Consider the following 21,883-nt stretch of genomic DNA (forward strand, 5'->3'; position numbering starts at 1 on the left):
TCTGTCGCGTATTATAGAATCCACGCTCTTTTATTAGTTCTAAGTTTAATTAAACATTTTAATTATCAATTAAACTAAAAAAAGGCTCGTCAAATATTTATGACGTCACATTTTACTATTTCACACAAGCTTTAAGCCCGTGTTTTGACGTTTGATAGCGGTACTGATTTGATTAGTTGGCAACATCTCTATTTAAAACTGAAAAATGTAATAATTTTAATAAAATTGTATTGATAACCTCGTTAGTTAAAATCAATATATTAACGAAGTTTAAACTTTTCAATACAATGTTTAATTTTATCTATTTTGAAATCAGGTTTTTTAAATAAAAGCAATGTTGACATCAGTGAATTATTTATTAAATCTATTCCAGTACAATTACAAAAGTTCATTTCTTTTCAATTACCTAAATAACTTAAAACGATTTGTAAAATTACTATGTAATATTACATACACATGTGGCAGTGACTGATTAATTAATCGTTATTCCCTCAATTTAAGTGCTATATACATTCACAAAAATGATGTATTAGATACTTAAGTCCTAATAATTATGTGCATGTGATAAAAATAAATAATATGAAGCGATTCTGCTAGTCAGAATCAGTTGTGATTTCTATTTTTGTAAATAAAATATCATCGTGCCTACGATGCTTTTTATTTAAATCCATGCGTTTTTTACAGAGTATAAAACTACAAACTCTTACAATACAAAAATATTAAATATACGTATATTTACTTTGCAAGGATCCACATATTTGCAAGTCCTTCGAAAAATAAACAAGTTATTACACTAAATATTATCTAGTATTGCACTAAGGGGAATCATCAAAAGGATTTGTGTTTACCTGATGATCATCGTCCGGATAAGTATACACGCTGTGCTGTGTTCCACTAATACTCGGGAGTCCCACCGTATTCATTGGGGAAATAATAACGTTGTTGTACTTTGTCGGTTCTTTGTTAGTGGAATTATTGTGCCTTATAACCTGTGTGTAAGCAGGTGCTGATTTTGTCGGCATATCCCTGATCCTGCTTGCAGCTCGATAGGTGCCGAATTCGTCTGGCGGTGGCGGCAAAGAAAACCCATCAGAATTTTGTGTGATTTCCGATGTTTCGTCGCTTATTTCTTTGGCTGCTTTGTGACGCATTTTTCTAGGCATTGTATAAAATGTGTTCATCTGAAAAAGCAAAGGTTGTATTTTATATGGTTGTACACAACTGTGATTTAAAACGTTTAAAAATGTTGATTGTCTGTTTGGTGTAAACAAGCAACTATGTCTTGGTGTTGTTCTTAGACTTAAGTTTCAACTTAACGGTATAACGCTATCTAGTTTTAATAGTGATTTAATTCTGAGCAAAGTCAAAGTACGCTCTGTAGATTTCAACCACAGTCATTGACCAAGTGGGAATATGATGATTTTTTGTGGTGTCTGTTTTCTTAAGAGATATTTCCTTACCGGTTTCGGTACATTGTAGCTAGTTTCAGGCGGCAGATGCATAACCAAATGGTCACAAAGCATATCCATATCTCTCTTCCTGCTGATGTTCTGTAAGGAGTGCACGCGACAGCTGGCGCTGTGTCGCGACAGATCGTTGCACTTCGGCGCGTCGTGTTCGTGCAAGTAGCGCGCGGAATGGAACGAGCTAGTTCTTCTTACGTCGAAGTTCTTGGGTGGGTACTTCGTCATTGCTCGTCTGAAGGATTCTGTTCGTCTCACGTTGAATTCGCTACCATCGTCGCTATCGTGAAAGGTTTCACATGTATCTATAAAAAAAAAGTAAAATTAATGGCAACATGAAAGAAATGGTTATATACAATCATGGATCAAAAAACGACACAGCATTTTATACCCGAGGAGGGAACAAAGTAGAATTTGAATATTGGTCCACTTCAACCGTTTGGTAATGGAATGAAACTAATGCTTTATGAAGGACAATAAATAAGTGTACGTAAGTTAACAAGTAATAAGAAAATATTAAAATAACAAATAGCTCCTTTATTAAGGCCGGCCGTATATTATCAAAAATATCTCTCAGAAAAATCTAACGCGCGCCGAAAGGTTGCTTACTATCCTATGGATATGTGATTACCACTTCAGCCTGGATCTGGAAGAAGTGCCATGTCATACGAGATCGGTTAGTTACAAAATTTAATACTTTAATGTTCACGATTGGGCATTCGGTCCATGGTGGGCGGCAGTCCAATCGTGAGCACTAAAGTATTGTAAAAAAAGCTACTTTCTTACAAACTAGATGGCGCTGCTTTACGTTACATCAAGTAGCTAGACAGGTGTGTACAGAAGTGTATATTAAATTGAAAATTAAAAAGATATTTATAGAATTCGATGACAAATCGATTGGAGAAAATTTTAAAAATGAAACGGATGGGTTCCAATACAGCCACAAAGTTTGACATTTCAAGGATAATGTTTCCCATAATTTTAAGTTGGGCTGTTACTGTCCATAAATTGCAAGGGACCACAGTGGAAAAAGCTGTCGTATATTTAGGCAAAAGGCCAGCCTTACGTAGCCTTAAGTCCAGTAAAAAGCTTGCAGGGTGTAGGCTATTAGTGAACTGAGCCAAAAAAAGCTCTTTAATAATCCATATGACAGTAATATGTGATTTTGGCGAATTGATGGAATGGTCTAGGACCGCCACCGATCACCCACTTGTCGATGGCACGCATCCCCAGTATAAGTACCTACATACAGCGGTTTCGTAGAGCGTTGTCTCTGTCGTTGAGACCGACAAAACGTCACATGGAGCGACAGAGAACGCTCTACGAAGCCGAAATCTCTTTCTAAAGGTCGATTTACAATATTTCCTGCTGGCTATTGTACGCTCATCGCTCGTCGCCAATTCCGCATACTCACCGTCAGTATTAAAAGCGCAGAGGGGCGGGTCCTGCAGCGCGCGCGGGATGTCGGTGCGCGAGCCGCGCTCGTGCGCGCACAGCACCAGCCCGCACGCCGCCAGCGCCAGCAGCGCCACGCCGCCGCACAGTGACAGCGCCAGCGTGGTTATGTTCGTCACTGCGCTTATCGTCTCTGCTCCACCTTCCAAACGAACCACCAAAAAGTTATAAATATAGGTGCTCCCGGCTGTACTCTCGTGGTTAGTCGACGTAAGTTCGAGTTTAGAACTCATCCGGGTTCTTTTTTTTTATTTAGTCTCAACCGCGACACGTTACGAACTGAGTCCCAGGACCCCGGATAGGTTCGAAACTAGTCAGGCTTATGTCGACTAACCACGCGAGTACAGCCGCAAGCATTTATATTTATAATGGAAATCACTCACGACAGTTTCAACGCTAAAATAACCCAGAAGTTCATATGACGTTGATACAATGGGGATGTTACCAACTTATCAAATCAGCAACTCTATCAATATCTGTATTTCCTACCAATTACCTACAACCCGGGTATTGCCTAGAATAGGTAGTGGATAAAAAATAAATCTTGATGTCTTACCCGCATTTTCATCAATAATATCGTCTCTTTCGATTTCGACACTTTCGCTGTCACCTTTCTCGTTGAATGCAATAATAACGAATTTATAGTTCGCTTGCTTGGGTTCCTGAATCATGAACTTCGGCTCCTGATTTATAATGGACACGAGTTGTTCATCCGAGTCCAACGAATACACTGTGAATTTGAATTTCTGAAAACAAAATCATAATAGTTATTTATGCTACAAGAGCAGCATGAAGGAAATTACAGTCGAGGCGCAAATTTTAACACTCGAGTCGAAGACCCCTTCTTCGGCTCGGGTGTTAAAATTTGCGTTGTTAAGATAGCACATCTGCCTACTCAGTGATTATTAGACAGAGGGTCTTCCAGATAACGTTAAATCCACGTTCTTTGCTAGTTTAAAATGAAATAACCATTTTAAATTACCGAATAAACTAAAAAACGCGTCAAATCATTGTGACGTCATATGACAGTATTATAAGAAATTTTGATATAAGCTCGCATACTAAGCGTTAAGCGTAAGTTTGATAAAAAGATACTGATTTGACTAGTTAAACGCCGTATTTTGAAGTAAGCCATCGATATGTTCTCACCTGTTGCATTCCTCCGTCGTGTCCCTCTTCGCATGTAACCGTTATTTCCTTCAACACATTCTTGATTGCCTCGCAGTTGGTCGGCGTACGCGGAGCTGTTTCGTCTGTGACCATAAACGTGCACCTCTTCGGCTGAAGCTCGTTGTTTATTACACCGTTCAACCCCCAGCAGTATATTAGAGCTGTTTATGAAAAAAAATTACTATGTAAAATTTTTTGTATTGAAAGTTCTGAAATGTTTTGAAAGAGACCAAAGCCAGCCCCGAAATTATACTTCAATACAAGAGACAAATATACGATTCTAAAAGAAACTGATTCTAATTAACTTTTAGATCCAAGGTCTAATGTGTCAGGTTATAGGACTTACAGGTACAACTATTATTTTCGAAACTAATTCCAAGAGCTTACTGGTAGTTCCATTTGGCCTTTCGTATGAGAGGAAGGAGTCCTTTGTTTCTAGTGTGACAGAGTGGTTGCTTCGCAGCTTGCTGCCATTGACTTCGCTGATCAGTAACCATTGGTACACTGTGGGTTCAGGATTGGCTTTCACTTTGCAGGTTAGGTTCAGGCATTCGTTGTCTCCGACACCATATTCCACTACGGTTTCGTCTTCACAAAACGGGGGGTCTGAAATTGAAAAAATCTATTCATTGATCATACTAATAATTTATTAATGCCGAAGTGTATCTGTCTGTCTGTTACATTTTCAGTCCATATACGTAGGATACTTTTTATCACTGACGATCAGAGTTCCCACAGGATTCGTTTCTTTGTTTTTTTTTTTTTTATTAAAGATAGGTACAATAACACTTAAATCTAACACTACAATAACAATAACAATAGTTTAATTAATATAAAAATCAGGCCGTGTAAAATCGTGCCTAGAATACTGGCTGCATTTCCGCGCTGAACGGTCAGGCTCATCTTTGCACAAAAAATTAAAGCCAGGCTGGTCCATTGCGCGAAAGATGGGCCAACGCTTTTGTCACCAGAAAAGGCGGTGAAATGTCTCGTAATATTATTTTGTTTTGATAAGAGAGGCGTTATCCAAAATATTATAATATGTTATCCTTGTTGTGGATAATGCCAATGTCAATAATGAACAAGTATCGGCCAATCAGTGGTGATTGCGGTGAAACTAAGCCGAGAGTATCAGCTGGAAAACTGTCCAAAAAGAATTTTTAGCTGAGGAAAATTAGATGATAGAAAAGTAGATATAAAATTCTTACACGTGACATCAATGATGATAGGCTCGCTGTAGGTGGAGCCCACGTCGTTGGTGGCGGCGCACACATACTCGCCCGCGTCACTTTCGCTCACCGAAGTCAAGCTCAGCGTGGGCTGGATCGCTGCCTCGGTGTGTTGAGTGTTTTCGGCCATTACGTCGTCCTGTAAGTCGTGAGTTTGCTATACGTAGATCTCTTAGCGAGCTTTTTATCCAAACTAATATAATAAATGCGAGTGCGTCGTTCGTTCTGTTACTTATTAGCGCTACGAAATAGCGGTAGTTTTCGCGATTGAAATTCGCGTGTTCTTTATTTTTTCTGCATGTTTCTGTGTTTTCTATTATGTACTATGTTTGCATTATGGTCCCGAATAAAAGGATATTGTATATTTATTTCTCAGGGCCATCCTTTCAACCGATTAAAGCGAAATTTGGCACTTGAAGCAGGAGCCCTGGAGCAGGCATAGGCTACTCGGAAATCGAAGAGTATCCACGAGATTTTATAAAACAGTCCATGTGGCCGAGGTAACGGGCACCATCTACGTGTCATATAGATAGCTTCCACCCTTATGTGGATATAGGCTACTTTTTATCCCGGAAAATCTACGAGTTCAAAACCTAAATCCTCGCGGTCATCATCTGGGAAGGTACAGTTAGGGCCAATTTGGGCAATATATGTGTATATTTGGATAGGCAGGTCCAACATTACCTCATGGAACCAAATGAGCTGACTAATGGACGGATTCGCCTGGTAACTGCAGTTCATTGATACGTTGGAACCTTTGACGACTGCCAATGTGTAGTTGTCCAATGCTTCTTCCACGACGATTTGCAAAACTGGAGGATCTGAAAATGATATAAGTAGGCACAATGAATGTTGTCCAAAATTATATTTTCTGGGAAGATTCTATCTGTTGGTCCCATGGAACACGAACAGCGGAGGCTTATTAATGGGGTCCAGTTGGCATCCCTCGGGCAACGGGACCCTAAAAAGATTATTTGTGTAAAGGTGCAAAATCTTACATAGAACAGTAAGCGGCAGAGCGGCGGCGCAGACGAACTCCTCGGTGTCGCGCTTGTAGGCGGGCGCGCAGCACGTCACCAGCGACTCGTCGTGCTCGTGCGTGATGCTGAGCTGGATCTCGCTCACCACCAGCCGTTGAGACGATTCTATCTGTTGGTCACAGAACTCTAAATAAGGTCATCATCATCAATCCATCGCCGGCTCACTACCGAGCACGGGTCTACTCTCACAATGAAAAGGATTTGGCCATTGTTAAATAAGAATAGGGGTTACTTTGCATATTAAGTCAATGGGCTGCGAGGAGCTTATTAATAACATTGTAAGGTACAGCTCATATTAACCCCCCACTGCTAACCATGCAGGAAAAGCAAGCAAGACGCACCGCCACCACGCAACACGTTTAGACCGTAATCTTTCTTGCCGGGTGCTATACAGAAATGGTCCGAAAAAAATATCGAAAGCAACCTAAATTGAACCTCTGATTTTTTTGAAGCCTGAGACGAGTCCACAATGTTGTTTGTGAAGTCCGCCAATGCGCACTTGGTGAACTAGGCCTGTCTCATTCCGATAGGAGATCCGTGGTTAGTGGTGATAGGGAGCGGTGGGTTGAGAGATGATATTATTACCGTGGTGTTCTGCTCCAAGTTGACCAGCTGCGCGTCGTTCAGCCTCCACACGACCGGAGGCAGTGGCCTTGCGCCGAGCACCCGGCACTGCAGCGCGAGAGGCTCGTCGGCCCTCACGCGCCCCACCGACACCGAGTCGGCTCTACTGCCCGACACCCGCACCGACACCAGCTGCGGTGGTACTGTTTCAAACATTGTTGGGTAATTTATAATTTGGATTTAATTATAAGTTGTAATTTACCTCTAAAAGAAAAAAAAGGAATCCTTATAGGATCACTTCATTATGTCTGTTTCTCTGTCCGTCTGTCGTGTCTGTCAATAAAACCTATATAAAAACAAAATACTCACAGTACATGTCAATAGTGACGTCAATGGAGAGGGGCGGCGTGTTTTCGTTGTTCTTCGCGAAGCAAGTGAACACCCGGCCGTGGTCCTCGCGCAGCAGCGGGCCGTAGCGGAGGTCGCTGCGCACGCGCTGCTCGGACAGCGGTGTCGTCGCGTTTTTAAGTAACCGCTGGCCCGTCCACCAGGACAACGTCGGTTTAGGTTTGCCTAAGTTGAAAAAAAATTATAATTATGATAGTTTTCTTCTCTGTATGCGTCGTATTATTTTACTTAAGTATTTAGATGTTTAATTAAAGTTATGTTCACATTAACGAATTCGTACGATGATCCGGCAGAAGAATGATCTGTATTGCAGTGATCATCGCCCTTCTCATACAACATACTATTTTTCATTGGAAACAATGTAGTTAGAGTAATAATAATATAGTTATAAGTACAAATACTAAAAATAATGATAACTATCTTTGTACAAATTAAATTTATCAAATCTAAAAGTTTAGATAAACAATATTATGAGCAAATGTTCCTGTTCCTTACCTTCGAAAGCCACGCAGAAAAGGTAAATAGTATCACCGACGTAAAACGGTCCAACGTTCCTACTCGCGTTGGACCCCATGCTCGCCGTAGTGACGCGCGTGCCGTTTTCATATATCACCCAAAGTTTTTGTGGTGGTTCTACAAACAATATTAAAACATGTCACCATTTTGGGCACCTAAAATATGTAGGTAGGTACCTAAAACACTATGTTTACGTTGGTTGTATAAACGCCGCTGTTCATGATTAGAACTAACAGCCATGTTCAAAAACATTACTATGAGGTCTCATAGTTCGCTTGAACGCATACGGTACAGAATTTCGACATAATGAACGCATATACTTATACGATAAAGTAGCTCGCTAATAGGTGCATTAAAGCTATGCATAGTGCGATAAATATATGTATACGTAGGTATGTATGTATGCGTGGCTATGTAGGTATACGTTTGCCGATTTTTTTCTTCTATCAAATATTCTCCATAACATATAATAATAAAATCTTCATGAAACGAAGATATTTATCTATATCAGGAGATAAAGATTTTGAAACGTTTTTTATGCGATATCACCTTGACGATAATACAAAGATACAAATAGGTACCTACCTACAGGACACTGGAAATCAATTTGCATAGTCTCTTATAGTCTCTTAGGTAGCTACGATGAATCTATACAATGTAAGGGTTAAACATGCTAACTTTTACCAGTAGATAGCTCCGAGCCGAGGAAACTCCAAAAAATTGTTTTGTGGAGGAACCCTTCCACGGAACCAAAGCTAACTTAGAGAAGATAATATAATTAAATTACAAGATGATTCCCGTGGGCTACGACTTTCTCCTGTGAGAAGTCCTGTGAGAACTCTTTGATTTTCCGTGATAAAAAGTAGCCGATGTCCTTTCCCGGGATGCAAGCTATCTCTGTATCTGCACAAAATTGGTTATCCCACAGTTCCCACGGGATTCTCAAAGACCCATCCGTTAAACCGATTTATATGAGGTAGGTACAGAGTTAGCTCACATCCCGGGGACGAACATAGGTTACATTTATCCCGGAAAAAGAAGAAGTTCCCACGGGATTTTTAAAACTCTCTTTCCACGCAGACGAAGCTGCGGGCATCATCTAGTTTATAATATGAGTACCTAACTAGATATGGATTTGCCAAACTGATCCCCCTGAGGATCAAACCCTGACCAACAACATGCGCCAAGGGGGTGGTCAAACTTGCATTAAAAGATTTCCAGATCCTTAAAATATAATGTAAATGACGTAATATTTACATCACATAATTGTTCGTAAATTGAGTGAATTGTTCCGGCGCTGTCAGCTTCCTCATTAAGCCGCGGGCCAATTATTCGGAGCGCGCTATTTCACTAGAAAGGTAAACATTTACCATTCAACTTTCCACCGGAGCGCGGCAGTTTGCTGTAAACTATACCTAAAGATAACAAAATGTCAATATTTCTCTTTGTAGTTGTATTTTTGGTCTGGTGGGGGGCTTCGGCCGTGCTATTAAGCGTACAGGTACGATGCCGGCCGTGTAGGGGCCTTATGGGTTTAATGAAACTGCCATACCCCTTCCAAGGTATATTATACATAGAATATCATACAATTAAATATATGGAACGCTTTGTTTTTATATGGAACGGCTATTCCGAACAAATACTTATCGACTTATACCGACAAAAGCAAAAATCAGTTGCAACCCACCAAATCTATGATTAGGTTTGGTGTAAATCTAGTGTACAAAGAAGTCGTTGAATTGAACCATAATTGAAGTTTATTTTTTTCAAGCAAATATGTATACGCTTGTGTGTACAGTGTAGGTAACTATAAATAGTATGCCCTGCCCGTAGCGGCGCGGCGTTTACGCACCTTTGGGTAAAATTACACCTCGAGCATTAAAAAAATGGCGGCCCATTGCCAGTATTAATTTGAAAGCTAGTTACCTAAGTCGATACTTGCCTATAACTGTCAAATGTACGAAGGTCTTGCGTGTGGGGCTCGCAGCGAAATCCGCGTGGCACCGATACACCCCAGCATCCGCAGCACGAACTTTCAGGATCTGCAGCTTATCCAGGCCCTCGCTCTCCGAGGCGACGAGGCGGTACCGCTCGCCCGACGACATCACGCTGCCTGCGCCGCGAAGGTCGCGACTGCTGGTGCAAGCATGAATTACGGAACTCACAGTAAATGAAATTAATTTGAAGGAACCCTAGATTATACCCTCGACTTCATACTCGTGGATTTAGCTTTTTAAACCGTGGGAAGTCTTCGATTTTCCGGGATAAACAAACCTTTAACAGCTGTGTTCAGGATAAACCTAAGCAATATAAATTTTTCATATTTATGTAACAATATAATTAGCAAATTAGTTGGTGTCGTCTTCTTCACTTCGTCCACGTGAATTAAGGTTTTTCAAAACTCCGCGCCGTGAGAATTCTAAGATTTTACGGGACCAAAAGTAGCCTATGTCCTATAAGATATACCTACTCATCTCTGTAGTCTGTAGTTGTCTACTAAGTTTGTGCGCACAATACAAAAATCAAATTAGTAAGTGATAAAAGCAGACTAAGTTTATGGAAGTATTGATTTTTATCCACCCTAGGTGCAGATTCAATACATAAAATTTTAATAATAGGAATGTATAGGTAGCTGGTCCTTAGTTAGATATCATTTTCATAGCTTTGTGAATGCAAAATTCAGGATAAAAGCACTACACTTCGGGATAATAGGCGTGTTAGTCCTCTGTGACTGTGACCCGTTTCTGCGGACTTTTCATTGAGATAAGACACGTTTGTCATCAACAACAGAGGACTTTGCATTGACTTAATACCACGCATTTACATTCAAAATTGGTTAATTGTGAGAATTGATCTATTACTATAAATGCAATTCGTATCTATTATAAATGTGTAGGTAGGTGGATCTGTTTGTTACCTTTTCAACGGTCCACCCGTTAAACCGATTTTGATAAAATTTACTACAGAGATTATACAACTTGCATCCCGAAGACGGACATAGGCGACTTTTTATCCTGGTAAAAAAATACCACGGGATTTTTAGAAGCTTAAATACGTGCGGACGAAATCGTACGCAAGATCTAGTTGTGTGAACTGTGTATCAGAAGATCTAATGATGACTTAGTATGATAATAATATATATTTTACACATATTTTACACCTACCTATCTAATAATAATATAACCTACAAGTATAATAAGCATTAGTAGGTTTGTAGGTAGGGTCCGCCATATGTTTAAGGTCACAAATCATTTTTCAATTAGTTACGATTGGCAAGTAAATAAACGGCGATGTTACGAACTCGGTATGCCCATTCCAACTAGATATAGGCCTAGGTTAGCTGTAGGTTCATTTAGCTATTAATATTAAACAAAACAATAGAACTTTATTTCTAACCCCTGACCCAAAAAAGAGGGGTGTTATAAGTTTGACGTGTGTATCTGTCTGTGGCATCGTAGCTCCTAAACGAATGAACCGATTTTAATTTAGTTTTTTTTTGTTTGAATGGTGGCTTGATCGAGAGTGTATAATCGAAGAAAATCGGTTCAGCCGTTTGAAAGGTATCAGCTCTTTTCTAGTTTTCTTATAGAGGTTTTTGTGAAGGGGGTTTTTAAATTTTGAGTTATTGTGTATCAATTACAAACATTACAATTATCATGTACCTAGTTTAATAAAACATATCTATGCATATTAAGGATACCTACTTAGTAGATAAGTAGAGATGTGCTAGGATATGAAATGAATTTATTTCAGGTAGCACAGCATGTGCTACATCGACCTTCGTCCAAGATGTGCCATTTATAATATATCACGACTCTACCACCCGGTTCGAAAAGCAGATTTTACTAAGAGCCCGCAAGAAACTCAGCAGATGCTCTTTTTTCTGGTGGTGAGCGATCCAATCCGCTCAACACACCAAAGGCTGGCAGCTTCGGTGTGTAGTGCTTTAGATTTGGACGAGGCAAGATAATATTTGTAACTAGAGGACTTCGCCCCCGTGGATTTTGGTTTTTTAAAATCCTGCAGGAACTCTTTGATTTTCCGGCATAAAAAGTAGCCTATGTCCTTCCCCGGGATGTATCCCATGTCTGTACCCATTAAAATCGGTTCAGCGGTTGAGCCGTGAAAACGTAGCAGACAGACAGACACACTTTCGTATTTATAATATTAGTATAATTTGAATTGTACCTACCTATCTACTCAATAGGCCTGGTCGTAATTTTGGAATACTATAGGTTCATGGTACAATATAAATGTTCGCATACATTACAGCCAAAGGTCATTAATAACTTTGTTTATCCCGAAGTGTATCACCTACGGACGTTGCCTTAGTCATACCTACCTACTTAACTATGGATTCACAGATGCAGCTACAAAATTATCCAATATTACATAAAATACCCTTAAGGTAAAGGATGTACCCTTCCACGAGTTAAGGTATCAATAAGTACCTACCTACTAAGTACTAGGTACAAACTTACAAAGTACAGTCCAGTATATAATAAGTACAGGTAGTACCTATGTACTTAGGTATATTATTATTAGGAAATAAAACACTGATTGAAGGTTAATTACATTTAACTAAAGAGAATTCGGATCTGCACTCTGCAGAATAAAAGATCGACTCAACCGGATCTTCATCGTTAAAGAAAGGATGCTGCCTATTTTACTACCTAGTTATTGAGCCGAGAAAGTAAGGTACGAACTACGGAGGTCTTGATAAGTACAGTTTCTAAATTTCTAAGTTACGTAATGATTATTCTTCCAAAAACCCTATTTGTTTTTACCCGCTTAGCATTACTATGATATAACAGCGAAATTATAAATCAAATAGCTTTTTTTCGCGACTTCATCTAGCGTATAGCACTCAAGGACAATGTAGCTATTTAGGTACTTAACAGTGAAAGAATTTTCATAATCGTATCAATTCAAACTTACAAACTTTCCTTCTTTATAATATTAGTAGGTAGGTATAGACTCCGACCAGTTACTAGACTATACAATTGAAATAACTTTATTTTATGTAGAACAACTTGATAATAATTTATTGGGTAAAGCTAGGCTATGTCAGGACTCTACCACCAGTTTGGAAAGCAGGCAGATTCTACCAAGAAGAGCCGGCAAGAAACTAGTACTATAATGATTACTTAAAGAGAGTTGTAGAGAGGCCAATTACTCACACAATGAGCGACGGAAACTGCACGACAGAACGTCACACTAAACGCGCGCGCGTATACGTAAGTTTATTACAATACTAGCTGATCCACCCCGGCTTCGCTCGAGGGTTTTTTTAATCGGTGCGGCGATGTAATTTCCAAAAATCCTGAAACACCTTTCTCTTTATTTTTGACCGAATGTCTAAATGCCAACTTTCATGGGCATGAAAAATGACGGACTTTTTATAGCCTTGATTTTAGCCTTCTGTGTTGTGTTTGTTTCTGTGTTTTAGGGGTGAAAAAATCGTTTCTTAGCGAGTGCCTACGTTATATATTGTTATATATATTATTGTTTAAGGAATATATTGTCAAAATTTCAAGCTGTTAACCCTGGCGGTGTAGGCTGTGCGTTGATAGATCAGTTAGTCAGGACAAGACTTTTTACTATTAAGGACAAGTGTTTTTATTATCAAAGACAATTCATTTTACTTTCAAGGACAAGTTTTTTTATATCAAGGACAAGTCTTTTTATAGTTATTTAACAGCGCGCTAAGCTACTACACGAGCGCCTTCTACCAGTGATAGTACACATCTAGAATGCCACGTTGGATACGTTTCTGTCACGCCTCGTGTTGTTGCAACCTTAACTAAAAGTATAATAAAATAATCACCTATAAAAAGCCGTTGTCGAGCCGTTCCTGTACCAGGCCAAGATGTTCAGCCTGTCATCTTCTTTCTCCGCCGTGACGTTGCATGGTAACTCCACACTGTGTCCTAAAACCGCTTCAACTAAACGTCCGTAAAAAAACAAATTGAAAAATTATAACACTGGGCAGATACTGATTCTAGATCTAGATAAATACTTCGGTTAAGTATCTATAATTAATTACTTACCAATTATTTGGTCCTCTTATCTTCAATTTACCTACCTAACGAAGGATTAAAAATATCTAGCACCTATGACCCCTTTATAAGCTATGGAGCATGACTCTGCCACAGGTTAATGTTAGCTCTAATTTCTAGCTCTTAGGTAGGTATGCTATTACATTTTGACTTTCTAGGAATAATAGACTATCATATACCTACAGGTCACTAACTATAACCTCACTATATTCAAGGAAACGTAAACGTTAAGGTACCTACGACAGATTTGCAGATGAACATAAAATAGAAAGGTCGTGGTTACTATAGAATGGCTAGTGACATAAATGTGGTAGCTATTGTTAGATTTGTATTTTCATTCTGCGCAACAAAGGATAAGTGAAACCATCCCAAGTAACACAAAAGTTCTGCATATCAACTGAATCACTGTCCACGTTGGAAACTTTAGCTCCAAAACATGCTATATACAAGCTGAATAATAGCCGAATAATAGCATTCTCAGAAGATATAACTCTGATTTGGGCACAAATTATGCAGCAACTAGCTGATTAACTGCATTATATAAGCATTTAATAAGCATTAACAAAGGTAACATTCGGCCCAAGAGCTGAACATTGGCTGATAAAGAGAGTGTGTGTTGCCTATTATACAGCTCAAACAACTAATTAAGCACCCTGTTTACGCTTTTATGCAGTTAAAAGAGCACGGGCGGCGAAATTGTGAATAAATATTACTCCAAATATTCTTTAACATCACACTATCTCGTTTTATTTGTGCGCAAATCATCATACAATGTGACATTTCTATAATGGAAGTAAAAAGTTAATTCATTTTCGGTAAGTAGAACTTGTATTTCTTATTAGTGCTGGTTTGATGGGGAAAGCAAGTTTATTGTCAAATATCATATACTTTTAGACCAAAATTTTCACGCGCCCTCGTAATATAACTGTTTCCTTGGAAATCTTAATAAAAAATGGATTGTAATAATATAAAAATGCCAGCAATTTCTTTGAATTTGACGATAAGCTTTTTATGTATAACTTATTAAAAATCTTTTTCAAATCCGATAGATATTTTCATAGACAAAATAAGAATAAATAGTAAATAAATAATAAATATTGTAATTTAGAACATAGAAAATGGTGGGCAAGCAATGTGAACCGTAATAATGCCAAATAAATGCTTTAAGGGCTATAATAAGGTGCTAGGGATATATTAATCAGCAAAAGGCTGATACGAGTAGTTCTTGTGTCTAATAAGTCAGCCATAGATTGATGTACAGCTGAATAGTTGGTAACATTACGCAAATGCTCTACCGAATGAACAGCTGTATAATCTGTCAAGGGTTAGCTATTAGGGGTCCGTGATGAACGTTTTTACATGAGCGAATAAGTCAGTACTTATTAATTTATTTCTTTCTTTCTTTCGTTCTTTTATCTTTAGTTTATAATACTTATTATGACTTTATTTCTCAGGGTAATTCACAAGTGAACTTATTCGACATTTGCACTTTAAGTGCAAATGTATCCTGCTCTCAGCAAGAGCAACAAGCAACAGAGCACCTGGCACAAGTGATCAGCTCGAAAACCATGAAGACTCTGATGGATAATCAAGCTTTAATTTTAAATAAATACCATCTTTAAGCAATTTTTCCATTTCAATAATAAAATTTTCCAAATAAGCGTCTAATCTTTTCATTTTGCTCATTTCGAAATAAATGCCAAGGACAAAAGGTCTGAAAAAAGGATTCTTAAAAACGTTGCAAAGTATAGGCCAAAACTCGTTTTTAGAACTCTTAAAGAAAGAAGATAAACCGTATTTCACTAGTTCTTATTCTTTTTTCCACATTTTCTACAACAACCCTATAATTTACTAGGGTTCCGCACCTCAAAAGGAAAAACGGAACCCTTATAGGATCACTTTGTTGTCTGTCTCTTTGTCCATCTGTCTGTCTGTCTGTCTGTCGTGCCTATCAAGAAACCCTATAGGATACTTTCCGTTGACCTAGAATCATGTTTGGCAGGTAGGAAGGTCTTATAGCACAAGTAAAGGAATTAATCCGAAAACTGAATTTTTGCTTACATCATAAAAAAATTAAAATGTGTTCAAAACAAATATGTAATTACTTACCTAGTAGGTATTTTAAATTTTCAAAGTAAGATAACTTTACCAAGTGGGGTATCATATAAAAGGAGTTTACCTGTACATTCTGAAACAGATTAATATTTATTTTTATGCATAATAGTTTTTGATTTACCGTGCAAAATGTAGGAAAATATACCCGAGTACAGAACCCAAAGCGCGAGTCTGACTCGCACTTGTCCGGTTTTTATAACGCTGACAATATAAATGATATAGGTACAAGTACGGCGAGGCGCTGAAAAAGATTTTTTCAGGATCTTAAATAACTCCATTAGCAGAACAAATGACTACGGGTGTACAATTATTCAGCCCAAGTAAGGACAAAGGGTTACAAGTGAATAGCTTTTACCTGTTTGCTGTAATTTAACACCATATACGTCCACCCAAAGGGATCATGTGGGCTAGATAAGTGCAGATATAAGAGTGCGTATAACAGCTGATTAAAACTGTGAAAGTTCAACTATATGCAGCATGAAGCGTTAATAGAATTCACAGAGTAACTGATAGCTTTATAATAATTCACATATGCTCAGTTAAAATGCAAACATTTGAAAGATACACTTGTGACCTTTTATTCAGAAAATAGCTTAGTTTGAGTCCATAAAAATACTTTATTGTAGCTGACAGTACTGAAACTTGCTAAAAGCTGAATAACATGACCTGCGCACCTGATAGTAACGCTCGCAACATTACAGCGGTGTCTTCGTGGTACTTAGTAAAGTCAATGTACAGGAGAAAGCCTAAAAATAGGCTTTTACAGTAACGGTGGACTCTAATAAGTCTTCATAAACGCTTAAAGTACCGATGTGGACCTCATGTGACATCTTTTAATGCAGTTTTGTGTTACTTGGGATGCATGCAAAGCCGCAAGCAAAAGCGAGTTTACAAGTCAGTATTGCGTCGAAAGACATTGAATTTTGCGGTTCAATAAATACTAGGTACATCGATCACAATAATATTATAATTACTAGCCCAGATAGATGCAGATTATATTTCACTGAATAGAATTAATTACTTATCTTAATCAAAACCTAGATACGTAGGTATATAATTTTAGTTTCGTAAACTATTAAGTACTAGCTGATGCCCGCAGCTTCGCCCGCGTGGATTGGTCAGATCCCCTGCAGCATCAGTATTGAGGAGTTGGACTCCAATTTTTTTATGAAACAATGTCGCGAAGTTCCTCTATCGATTAAAAAAGAAATGACGCAAATCGGTTTAGAAATCTCGGAGATTTCGGTGTACATAGGCAGAAAAACACAACTCCCTTTTTGAAAGTCGGTCAAAAAAGTAGCCTGTGTTACTCCCTGGTCAATTCTCTACTTGTCTGTGAAAACCCCGTCAAAATCGGTCCAGCCGTTCCGAAGATTAGCCTTTTCAAACAGACAGACAGACAGACAGACAGACAGACAGACAAAAATTTTAAAAACGTGTGATTCAGTGTTGGTATCGTTCAAATAACCATATGAGCTTAATATGAGGTAGTTATTTCGAAATTACAGACAGACACTCCAATTTTATTTATTAGTATAGATTATTTGCGGCAGTTAACTGATTACCAACGGGCCTACCTTCATCTACATAACTACCTATTCTATCATACTTTATCTAAAAAAAACAGGACAGGCATCGGTAATTTAGTAATTTTCTTTAGGTTTGTAGGACCTATAGGACCTCTATTCAAAATGTGTTTTTCTTAGGATATCTAAATAGTACGAAGGTAAGTACCTAAGTCTTAAGTATATAGGTACCTACTTAAAATAAATAATGATATATTAAGCACGATTACTTACCTGTTAAAATATCTTGTGCACTAAAACTTTTAAGTAACACAGCCGCAACCGTCAACAAAAGTAAACAATACATTTTCACACGAGGGTAAAACTAAAATTAACGTATCCTTATAACTTAGTTTGCGACGCGCAAAATTGCACATAATATTATTAGGAGTCGAAATTGTCGCGATTCGGCGCGAGCATTGCTCGAGTGGGCGAGCAGCGGACACGCGGTTCAATTGGCGCGTTTGCTTGCAATAAACGGTGTCGTCGGTCCAGGGAGCGCAGGACTCCTACCGGCGAGCGCCTCCGGGCCGCTTCCGGAGCGCCCGGCCTCGTGACGTCACGCCCGCCCGCCGCGCCGCCGCCGCTCAAACACTGCCCGCCTGCTTCATCATTTACCTGCACACTTTTTAATAGGTGAGGTTGAAAAAATTGGGTTAACCCAGCTGGATTTACTTATTGCCCGTGCTTATTTAGCGATCCCTCGTTTCCGAATTCACTTATTCATCTGTTGACATATCCTGGTCCCAATCTTTTTAGTGTGTCCTATTTGACGAGAATTGGTGTACCATACCTAAGTAGCGTAATATTATGCCGGATTCAATATAAAATGTTAAATGATAAATGATAAGCCAAAACTGTTAGATCTGAATCAAAATGAACACGAGGCCGCGCGCGTATGCGTGTACGATTGATACAAAACTGATAGAGCACGTTATAATGTAGCGCACTGCTACTCCAACGCGCGTTTTGCAGTGTGAATATATTATATAAATTCATACAGTCCCTTTGTATTACAACTTCTAGGAACATTATGCGTTGGCGTCGTTTCGTGCTGTATAGTTGACGAATGTTGAAGCACACAGAAAGACTTTAATTTCTATGCCGTCATTAGGAAATATTCATACTAAAATATTCATCCATCCCCTGGCAAGGCTTAGTTCAAGCTCATACAGTAGGTATGCTGAATATGAAAGCCAGATAATTGGAATGGCCGTTTCTGCTGCACTTCATTAAAATACTTGTCGGGATCTCTCAATTTGTGAATCTTCTAAATTTTAATAGTGCATTATATATTTTTTACTTATACACTATTGTAACTTAATAGAAAAGTGGACTAACACTACATTTAAGCGCGAAGGAAAACATCGCGAGGAAAACTCTATACCTGAGATTTCTCTATAATGTTCTCAAAAGTGTGAAGTTTGTCAATCCGCACTTGGCCAGTGGGGTAGGCTATGGTCTAAAAAACCCTTCTCATTCTGTGAGGAGGAGCCGTGCTCAGCAGTAGTCTGGTGATGGGGTGATGATGATGATTCATATTTAGGTACTGACGAAATATAGGCCTTTGATGAAGTATTTTTTATTTGAAACTATTATTAATGGAGGTAGGCAACACTGCGTGGCTTAATTTGAATAACATACTTACTTAATAATAATTAAAAAACTTATTGCAACTGTTTTAATGATCGGACAAAATAAATTGCTAACACAGCTATCACTGCACTGCCCATAGTCCCAACTAAAAGTTTTTTAGTAGTCTTGTTTTGTGTCTCTTTTGATATGGCCTACAAAGGACAAAATATTTCGGGTTAAGTTTGTTGGAACTGTACATTGAATAATATAGGTAGGTTATAGGTAGGTACATTGGTAACAAATTATAGGTATCCGAAAAATAATGCTTCCGTTTGGAGAGCTATCGCTTTTTTCCTGACTTAATATGTACAAAATCTCCTAGAGGCTATGTGGTGAGCGGTGTGCTGGTAAATGGGAAGTCCCAGGTTCAATTCTCAGCAGGGGCAATTCCTGAATTTATAATTTCTACATAAATGTTCTTTGGTCTGCTGGGTCCACCTTTTCTGAAAAGCTGTGCCGCCAAGCCGTGCAATAATTGATAAGGGGTATGAGTTTAATAAAATCTGTCATATCCCTTCCAAGTTAGCCTGCTACTATCGTAGACTGCATCATCATTCATCACTTACCACCAGGTGAGATTGAAGTCAAAACTCATAAAAATTATCAGAATATGATTAATATTATTGTGTACCTCTCCAGTCCATGAAATTAATTGAGCTTCTAATCTAGTCTGCCAGTCTAATAATTAATTTGTGTGCTTTAAAATTATTGCTGTATCAGTAAAAATGGGTGACATTGTCATGATTTTAGAAAAGTGACAGATCTGGATTTTGTGAAACTTAACAATATAGCCATTTTAAATTATTTCTGTAATTTTTTTTTATATAAAAAATCTAGCATTGAAAATTTACAACTTACATCTGATAAAAAGATCTTGTTTTAAGATAGTTAGATTGATGTCTTCATGTTATAATATCTAAATATGGCAAAAAGAGTTTTTTTTTTGCAAAACTGACACTGTTCTACAATTATGACAACATCATCTCCTGATATTAATTAGGATAGCAGGTAGGTACCATTTCTATTACCTCATTTAGAATTCTGTGGTGGGCTTCCATGAAAAAACTCACCTTAAATTGAGTGTGCAACTCAATCTCCATTGAGTTCAATACATTTGTCATATGACTCAGTGTGGTAATGGCAATGTGTGATGCATATTTATCCTTGTATATCAAACAATCAGGAGATCGTTTCTTTTTTAACGCCAATGTATTAGTCACCATACTTAGGTAGATCCTGTACATATGCTGGGTGCTCTCTTCCAAAACCTCTATTATTTCAATGAGATTTAAATTAGGGCTTATTGTTCTGCAACGAGTTGTCACATTTATTTATATTTTAACCCTAGTCCTATATTAATATCTATCTGTCAGATACCTTTTCACTGCCCATCTTTAATTTAATATTGATGTAATTCTTATTTGGTAGATACCTACAGAGAAAGCCTGCATTGTGGAGATGGACTTTTTACTATGGATTTTATTAAAGAGTTACTTTTTATACTGGAAAATCATAGAATCCCCACAAAAAAACCTAAATCAATGTGGGCAAAATTTTTGATTTTATTTATTTATTTATTTAAACAACTTTATTGCACAAAAATGCAAAGACAATAATAAATGATACACTTATACAAATACAAAGGGCGACCTTATCACTAGAGTGATCTCTCCCAGGTAACCCGTATGTTTGAACATACAGAACTATAAGATTTATCTATTTAGTACAGAGATAACTTACATCTTAAGAGACAAATATAGGCTAGTCTAAATATATTTAAACTCGGAAAATCAAAGAGTGCCCATATAATTTTTAAAAACCTATATCTACGCAAACGAAGACACAGGGATCAAAATAGGTATTTTTATGCCATCATAAACTAAGACTAAGCTATTACTTACGTATGGTCAGTTTCCTCGTAAATCGGTAGATTTTTCACTTCCTCTAACAGCTTTAATCTAATATGTGGATCATCGACACCTAATTTTACCAAATCTTCATCCGTCAGTTCAATTAGTGTGCATTGCCCAATATTATGCTTTCTGGAGATAAAAAGCTATTTATTACTACGGCTCATGTAATTATTAAACTTTTATTATGTAAATCAAATAATTCCAGACTGTTTTCTAACCTAAATATATCGAGGTATTTTTCGGCGCCTAGACCTATTAGCACTGCGCTCATAGTAACATCAAAGCCATTGGGGTCGATAAGGTTTTTGGTAGGTAATTTGGAAACTAAATCTATTTCACCGTCCATAATTTATAGTTATTTTGAATATTTTCTAATTTCTCAGTAACGAAATAAAGAAAAATGCTAGTTTTTGTATTTTGTAAACAAACTAGTGTTTCCATTTACGATTTTGATTTTACCCTAGTTTCTGTACGAATTTGCCCTAAATTAAAATTCCGCTCGCATCCATACGTGATCTCAATGTAACCAACAGCTAGAGATGGTAGAGGGGAATCGCACATAAAACTGAAGGTTCAGCCAACTTAGCAACTTAAATGAAATAGTTCAATGATAAAATTAGTAAAAAGTCTCCGTTTTCTTCAGTCCACACTGGATGCTGCCGCATACGTAACTTATGCAGTCAGAGGATCTTTGTTTTCCACGTCCACGTAACTAAATCGCGTAGCTAGAGTACTCGGAACGGGGATGTAT

General features: G+C 38.0%; 2 protein-coding genes across 3 annotated transcripts; both read right to left on the reverse strand.

Moving 5' to 3' along the window:
• Nucleotides 1-310: 310 nt before the first annotated feature.
• Nucleotides 311-18,386, reverse strand: LOC123880849 (synaptogenesis protein syg-2-like). Of its 2 annotated transcripts, none has more exons than XM_045929197.1 (15): nt 17,819-18,386; nt 13,673-13,790; nt 9,788-9,978; nt 7,825-7,962; nt 7,291-7,494; nt 6,943-7,124; nt 6,316-6,466; nt 6,002-6,138; nt 5,297-5,456; nt 4,476-4,694; nt 4,068-4,249; nt 3,475-3,664; nt 2,878-3,060; nt 1,461-1,768; nt 311-1,181 (listed from the first exon to the last, which is right to left on the reverse strand). In XM_045929197.1, exons 1-15 carry the CDS (start codon nt 17,889-17,891, stop codon nt 816-818), a joined length of 2,802 nt encoding a protein of 933 aa, XP_045785153.1. In that variant the 5' UTR covers nt 17,892-18,386; the 3' UTR covers nt 311-815. The 2 variants fall into 2 exon arrangements, with proteins under 2 accessions (XP_045785153.1, XP_045785152.1); XM_045929196.1 differs by having other exon boundaries at nt 9,788-9,981.
• Nucleotides 18,387-19,131: 745 nt separating this feature from the next.
• LOC123880877 lies at nt 19,132-21,562 on the reverse strand. The gene is made up of 4 exons (XM_045929251.1): nt 21,351-21,562; nt 21,121-21,261; nt 20,290-20,527; nt 19,132-19,371 (listed from the first exon to the last, which is right to left on the reverse strand). The coding sequence occupies exons 1-4, from the start codon at nt 21,476-21,478 to the stop codon at nt 19,252-19,254; spliced, it is 627 nt and encodes a 208-aa protein (XP_045785207.1). The 5' UTR covers nt 21,479-21,562; the 3' UTR covers nt 19,132-19,251.
• Nucleotides 21,563-21,883: the final 321 nt, after the last annotated feature.

This window comes from Maniola jurtina, chromosome 3 (assembly GCF_905333055.1).
Source record: "Maniola jurtina chromosome 3, ilManJurt1.1, whole genome shotgun sequence".
Classification (NCBI taxonomy): domain Eukaryota; kingdom Metazoa; phylum Arthropoda; class Insecta; order Lepidoptera; family Nymphalidae; genus Maniola; species Maniola jurtina.

Bases quoted from the DNA above. Each gene is read 5' to 3' on its own strand.
- LOC123880849 (XM_045929196.1), bottom strand. From the start codon at position 17,891: ATGTATTGTTTACTTTTGTTGACGGTTGCGGCTGTGTTACTTAAAAGT. The intron at 6,467-6,942 runs GTAATAATATCA...TGTGACCAACAG, and splicing joins ACTTGGAGCAGAACACCACG to ATAGAATCGTCTCAACGGCT. The intron at 1,182-1,460 runs GTAAGGAAATAT...TTGCTTTTTCAG, and splicing joins GCTACAATGTACCGAAACCG to ATGAACACATTTTATACAAT.
- LOC123880877 (XM_045929251.1), bottom strand. From the start codon at position 21,478: ATGGACGGTGAAATAGATTTAGTTTCCAAATTACCTACCAAAAACCTT. The intron at 20,528-21,120 runs GTAAGTAATAGC...AACTCGTTGCAG, and splicing joins TACGAGGAAACTGACCATAC to AACAATAAGCCCTAATTTAA. The intron at 19,372-20,289 runs GTGAGTTTTTTC...TGTCCTTTGTAG, and splicing joins AGTTGCACACTCAATTTAAG to GCCATATCAAAAGAGACACA.